At 34.8% G+C, this 7268-nt stretch overlaps 1 protein-coding gene across 1 annotated transcript; it reads left to right on the plus strand.

Annotated features, from left to right (window-relative positions):
- The first annotated feature begins 663 nt into the window (after positions 1-663).
- On the plus strand, positions 664-5733 carry LOC111790895 (putative mitochondrial-processing peptidase subunit beta, mitochondrial). Its single transcript, XM_023672008.2, has 9 exons — positions 664-1421; positions 1963-2127; positions 2350-2487; positions 2576-2727; positions 2901-3009; positions 4534-4632; positions 4844-4909; positions 5200-5307; positions 5393-5733. The coding sequence occupies exons 1-9, from the start codon at positions 759-761 to the stop codon at positions 5477-5479; spliced, it is 1587 nt and encodes a 528-aa protein (XP_023527776.1). The 5' UTR covers positions 664-758; the 3' UTR covers positions 5480-5733.
- Positions 5734-7268: the final 1535 nt, after the last annotated feature.

Below are 7268 nucleotides of genomic sequence, written 5' to 3' on the forward strand. Positions count from 1 at the left end.
TAAATATGGTACAATATATTTATTTATAATAAAGGGTCAAATATCAACATAGGGTAAACATAATTCAAGGTTAAATATCCTTAACACTAGACACCTTAATGATTCTGTCAAAGAAAATTTGAAGTAATTTGAATACCGAAAGCTCGAGAATGTAGGTCTTGAATATCAACTATGAGGTAAGTAGTCAACATAGAATTTTGTTAAGAAATACTTATACAAATCGTTTAGATTTTAGTATGAACTTTAATAGTGTCTCTTGGATCACCTAAAAGTGACCATGTTGTCCTAGATATAAGTGACTTTGACATGACCCTCAAAATGGATTTTTCAGACCCATAATGGATAAAGCTTCAATTAAAAAGGGGTTGGTTCGAAGCGCCCAGAAAATTATATATATTTTTTTATTAATTAAACTTTTAGAATTTCTTGAAATAAATATTTAGAAGAAAAATAATGGGGGAGTAAATTCGTAATTTAGCCCCTAAAATTTTTTAACCAAAAAAAAAAATATTTAAAAGGAAACAAAAATGGAAAAAGATTGGAAAACTCGGTCTAATAGCAGCTAAACCAGGCTCCAATGCCGGTTGTTCAAAAATCAAAAACGATGTCGTATTGCCTCTCGAAACGACATCGTTGAATGCATCTTCGCGAAACACTCGCCATATCGCCCTTTTCACGACTTCTTGTGCACCTTCGTCCACGAAAAGAAATTCTGTAGCTGCTACAAACCCTAGGGAGCAAGGGGGGCAAAATCAATCATGGCGATGAAGCGTCTTCTCACCCTCGCTCGCACCTCTCCCCGGCGATCCTCCGCCTCGTTCTCCCAGGATGTTAGATCAGCGTCCACTTCCCCAGCGGTGGCCTCTTCTTCTCCACCTCCTTCTCCTCCCCCGCCTAACGCCATGATCTACGATCGCCTTGCTGAGGCTGTCAAATCGAAGCTAAAACAGCTCGAAAATCCCGACCCTAGATTTCTGAAATACGGCTCGCCTCACCCGACTATCACTGACCACACCCGGATTCTCTCCGCGCCTGAAACTCGCGTTACTACTCTCCCCAATGGCCTCCGGGTGGCCACCGAGTCGAACCTTGCCGCTCGGACTGCGACGGTTGGAGTGTGGATCGATGCCGGGTCGAGGTTCGAGACCGAGGAGACTAACGGAACTGCTCATTTCCTCGAGCATATGATCTTCAAGGGAACGGAGAAACGGACGGCGAGGCAGCTCGAGGAGGAGATCGAGAACATGGGTGGTCATCTGAATGCGTACACGTCCAGGGAACAGACTACGTATTATGCCAAGGTCTTGGACAAGGATGTGCCCAACGCTTTGGATATTTTGGCTGACATTTTGCAGAACTCGAAGTTTGACGAGCACCGGATTAGTCGTGAGCGGGATGTGATTTTGAGAGAAATGGAGGAGGTAAGAATCTTTTTCCTTTTGTTTCATTTTCTGTGTATGTAATAGAATTGTACAATGCTTCTTATTTGGAAAGGTTAGTAGCTCAAGTGTATAAAAAGGTTGAAATTCGAAATGGAAATATCAGAGCGCTATTCACATGTCAGAAAAGTTTGTTTCTTGTATATTTTTGCATGCATTGATGGAGCCCATGAGCCTTGTCCGTAGCCACAATGACACCAGATTTTCTCGAAGAAAAGTGGTGATTGTGGTCGGTTACATGTAAAATTTACGTGGGTAAACTTATTGAACACAATCAAAATCATAATGTAGCGAAAGAATAGTTGAGTTCTGGTCTGAATTGTGCAAATGCACTCACATTTAGGTTTTTTTTTTTGCCCGTGTTCCTTTTTCCTAGTACACAAGGAGTCTCATTTCAAACCTGCAAGTAGGGGGGGCATTTAGTTCTTCGCATCAAAAGAGCATTGATCGATGGATTGAATATGACTTAGGACTTTTGCATTTTTGCGTGCGACTTGTAGTTTTATGACATTGATATGTGCAGGTTGAGGGCCAAACAGAAGAAGTTATCTTTGACCATTTGCACGCAACTGCATTCCAGTATACTCCTCTTGGTAGAACTATTCTTGGTCCAGCTCAAAATATCAGAACAATTACCAAGGATCATCTTCAAAGTTATATTCAAACACATTACACGGCTCCAAGAATGGTATGGACAGCCTATCTAATTGTTTAGTTACTAGACAGGGTATATAGTATACTGATCGCAATATTGACTACATCTGGATAGTGTTTCATCTTTCTTTGCATCGGGATTTCTTTGGAGGATGATTGTACTGTATCTTTCTCCCATTTCGCCCTTTAAGCAAGATACTTGTTCAAGAATTCATTGGGTTGGTTGCCAATAATATGATGCTACTATTTCTTATAGGTTATTGCTGCTTCCGGAGCTGTTAAGCATGAAGATTTCGTTGAGCAAGTAAAGAAATTGTTCACTAAGTTGTCATCTGAACCAACCACAGCTTCTCAGTTGGTTGCAAAGGAGCCAGCAATTTTTACTGGTTCTGAGGTACTAGAAGAAAATATATTTGGAATCCTCCTTTCTTTCTATGGATAACTTTATTTTACTAAAATTTTATTTTCATTGATATAAACAGGTTAGGATAATTGATGATGATGTACCTTTGGCACAATTTAGTATTGCTTTTAATGGAGCATCCTGGACAGATCCAGACTCCATTGCTCTGATGGTCATGCAGGCCATGTTGGGTTCTTGGAATAAAAGTGCTGGAGGTGGAAAGCATATGGGGTGATTTTTTCCCCTCCTCCTTAAGTCCTTTATAACCTTTGTCCATTGATTTCAATCTCAAATTTCCTGACTACTATTGACCTGTGGAATTTTTTTTCATGATCTATAATGAGAATAATTTTCATTGTTCATAATTATTGTTCTTTTTTTTTTTAAAAAAAAACTATGAACAGTTCTGAGCTGGCCGAAAGAGTTGCCATCAATGAAGTAGCAGAAAGTATGATGGCTTTCAACACCAATTACAAGGACACTGGTCTTTTTGGTGTCTATGCTGTTGCAAAGGTAATTGTGACAATAAGATTCTTCTTCTTCTTGAAATATTCTATTCCTCAATGCGTACATCATTTGCTGACTTGATTACTTCCACGTGTGTCATGGCCTTTGATTTACTTGATATTTCAAAGTTGAATGTTAAGCACCTTCAGGTTGTAATTTTGTATAGCACACTTAAACCTCTCAATCAGCAGGAATATTATTTAAAGAAAAATAATAATAAGACTGATCTACAGAGATATTTTCAATGGATGGCATCATTTTCTTATAGATTCCAAAGCATTTATGTTTTTCTGAGATTTCTGTGTCGAAAATAGAGAGGTTTTTCCTTTTTCTTTTTTCCTTTTTTCCCCTTGTTAACATTTTAATTTGGGATTCTCTTTAATCTTTCTGCAGCATAAAATTGGGTATAATTTTTTTTTAATAAGAAGCATTATTTCATTAAAACAGTAGTATATTGCTTATGTTTTCTATAATTGGAAATAGAGCACTGTTTGTTAATTAGCATTTGTTCTTAATTTAAGCAGAACAATACTAAAGTTGTTCTTGTAGAAGCTCTACTTTTGAGTTTTAACAAAACTGCAAAAAATTGATTTTGTGTTTTATCTGTTTTTGTGTGGTTGATGTTCTATTCATCATATCTATTTGTAAATTTAAAATTTTTTGAAGTCACTTGCCTATCTATGTACACTGATTCTAAATTAGGGACGGGGATTAGACTTATGACATTTGGTAGTCCATAACTTTTAATTAGGCAAATATTGCGGACTTTATCATGAGAAATCATGCAAAGCAAACAGACCCATATTGAATAAAAGAAAGAATGCTGTACTTGTTATGCGATAGTTTTTGGTACACATTTCATTTTATTAATATTTACAAGCTTGTTTTTGTATTAGCTCTTTTATTTTTGCTTGCCAGTTTGGTCGTATAATATTTGAATTGACTTGTTGTGATGTCTTCATAGTCACTTGGCTTTTAAACAATCTGTTATTGAAGCTGGTGTTTGTATCATTGTTAAATTCATTGACTAGCTTTGAGGCCCATAACTTCAACCTAATAAGTTGTGTGCTTTGTTAGTAACATACTGTGACATTGATAATCTTTTGATGCATTTCCCCCCTGATTTTGTTTGAAGAAATTTCTCTCGTTTGGCCACTGGTTCGTAATGTCTACGTCATTGGCTATATTCCTGAAGGGTATAAGCTAGAGTCTGTTTACTGTAGATAGACTTGGTCTTAGCAATATCTCTAGTGAATTTAAAAGAAAAGAATTAAAGAGTCTAATATTACTTTTTCCTTAAAATAATAGGAGGGAGGATGGTGAGGTTTGAGTAGTCTGTTTGAGGGGCTTTCTCATTGGCTTTTGTTAATAGTGCCCCACCTCCTGATTCCTATCAACAAGTTTTATTAGAAATCTAGTCCCTCCATCATTCTGATGTCTCTTTTTTCCAATTCATTTTTTCTTATGAGAATGATAACTGCAGTTCGATTTTTTAGCTGAATTATCTGAACACTGTGTACATGTTTTCAGCCGGACTGCTTGGATGATCTGGCCTATGCAATAATGTACGAGATGACCAAGTTAGCGTACCGGGTTTCAGAAGCTGACGTTACCCGTGCGCGTAATCAGGTAGATGCTGTAACTCTTATTCCTCTTAGATGATGCAACTGTGTCCTACATCATTCGGGCATGCTCCCCCATATAAGACTTGTCATAGATTATGCCTAGAAAAGTTGTTCATCGCTGGAGGTGGATTTGGGGAGCGGGCATGTTTCTTTTCACTCTGAATTCAGTATTTATGTGTATACCCATTGACATACTCTTTTGTCCCAATCTGCAGTTGAAGTCTTCTCTGTTGCTTCACATTGACGGAACAAGTCCAGTAGCTGAAGATATTGGGCGGCAGGTGGGCTTTCCTTGCCAATATCTTAAATAATGACATTCGAAGTATTTCAGTTCTTGGTTCAAGATAACATGGAATTGGCTTACAGCACAAATGAGTTTGGGAAAAGAAAAAAGAAAACAAAATAAAATAAAGAGGAACTTATTACGTACGGATAAGGAATTTTAGATTGCTGAGAACTCGTCTGAGATGAGTTTCTTTTTTCGGGTCATATGCTTGTCTCTTTGTGGTCTGGCGTTGTCATTTGGTAGTGAAAAATAATCCAATTTCTCATATTTCATTGGGTCGTGCAGCTGCTTACATACGGTCGTAGAATCCCATTTGCCGAGTTGTTTGCAAGAATTGATGCTGTTGACGCAAGCACGATAAAACGTGTTGCGAATCGGTTTATTTACGATAGGGTAAGAACTGAGAAAGAGTTGGAAAAAAAAGTGCATTTGATTCCCCTGTTTCACTTAATTGATCAATTTTCTCACTGATGCGCAGGATATTGCAATTGCCGCCTTGGGTCCCATCCAGGGGTTGCCTGATTACAATTGGTTCAGACGCAGGACATACTGGAACCGTTATTAGACAACGTCGACATCGGTACTGTGTTATTGTTTTGTTCACGTTCAGCTGCGGTATTCTCGCAAAATAATCTTGTTATTAAAAAAAAAAAGAAGTTGCATCTCCTTTCAGAGATAATTTGGTCAAGTATTTTTGTTTCGCATTGTCTTTCTAAAAGAGAAGTGATTGAAAGGAATAAGAAGTTTGTATTGTTCCTTGTTGAAGTGTGATATTAACTATGGCATTGGAATACCCCAATCTTTGACATTTACGCTCAACTGTTTTCTCTCTTCCTTTTCTTGTTTGCCCTTTACGTGAAGAAATGTATTGTTCCTAATTTGACTTATTTAAAAATTTGTTTTTGAAAATTTAGTTTAAAAAAATTCACCTTAACTCATCAATACTTCCAAACAAAAATAATGGGGAATCGCAATTTATTTGTGGGAACACGAAAAGAATCACGTATAATTATGAACATGATGTGTTCCAAAATTAGTTTACTCCTAATGATCTTTGTTATTCTGTAGCCATTAGATTTAATATTAATTACTTGGAGTTCAGTTAAACTTAAAGTGTTCAGAGAAAAATATATTTATTTTATTTGATATATTAAATATTAATATAATTAATGTAGGTTACCTATATTGAAAATATATATATATATATATATATATATATATATATATATATATATATATATATATATATTTGAAATTGAAATATTTGAGGTTAAAATGAGGTTTGAGGTATCTTATGACACTTAAATAAAATTTAAACAAGACTTTAGATATTCAAATATGTTGTTTTTATATTGGAACCTTGTATTAAGTCAAAAAGCATCTTACATCTTTCTAGAGAGGAAAGAGTTGTCTTTAGAACTTTCATTCTCCAAATCCCTTGGGGATTCTCTTAGCCTATGAAGACATAGGAAGGGACGAGTGGAACAAGAAGTTTAATGACCCACTACAACTTCTTCCCTATTTTTTTTTTATTAAAATTAAAATTGATTCCAATGCTTCTTGTGACGTATCTACTTATGATGTGATGTTTATGAACATTTTGTAATGCATGTACTTCCAACATGACAATCTATGTATGCTATGATATCATGTTCATGTTATGGCATATGAGGCACTAAATAAGTTATAGTTATTTTTAAGATATTATTAAATTAGAAATGAATTTGTAGACTTAAGTTATTTTTAAGATATTATTAAATTAGAAATGAATTTGTGGACATTTAAGTCTCTTATTGATTTTGTACATATTGTAGTTATAACACCATGTAGTAATTACCATGTTTTAAAAGGAAAAAAAAAAAAAAAAAAAGTAGGGTTATTCAAATTTAATTAATTTTATCAACAATATTACGCCTAATTACGCCTAATAAAGGCCTATATTAAATCTTAGTGTGACACTTAGTATTATTTGAAGATTATATATTTAGATCTATAAAAATTGATATTCATACGTCTCAAATTAAGGGATGAAATTGAGTAAATTAGCCTATAAAAAATGTTAAACATGGAGACAAACTTAAATAGAGTTAACAACTCAACTTAACTCTCTGTATTTGAAGTGTTATCGTTGTTTTCTTATTTTATAATTATTTAAAAAAATCATGTTTTTCCACCATATTGCATTAATAACTAAAATATCATAAGACTCAAATATTAAAGTTGTAATACATCACTAACATTGATTATAAAAGTTATAATTCTTAATATTTATTGTACTGTTAAAGTTAGGGTTAGGTTGTTGGGTTTTTAAGTATATTTAACCTTGAATTATGATCTACCATAAGTATCATATT

The sequence above is a fragment of the Cucurbita pepo genome, chromosome 3 (assembly GCF_057944985.1).
Source record: "Cucurbita pepo subsp. pepo isolate OVF chromosome 3, ASM5794498v1, whole genome shotgun sequence".
NCBI classification, from domain to species: domain Eukaryota; kingdom Viridiplantae; phylum Streptophyta; class Magnoliopsida; order Cucurbitales; family Cucurbitaceae; genus Cucurbita; species Cucurbita pepo.

Bases quoted from the DNA above. Each gene is read 5' to 3' on its own strand.
- LOC111790895 (XM_023672008.2), top strand. From the start codon at position 759: ATGGCGATGAAGCGTCTTCTCACCCTCGCTCGCACCTCTCCCCGGCGA. The intron at 2,728-2,900 runs GTGATTTTTTCC...AACTATGAACAG, and splicing joins GGAGGTGGAAAGCATATGGG to TTCTGAGCTGGCCGAAAGAG. The intron at 5,308-5,392 runs GTAAGAACTGAG...ACTGATGCGCAG, and splicing joins ATCGGTTTATTTACGATAGG to GATATTGCAATTGCCGCCTT.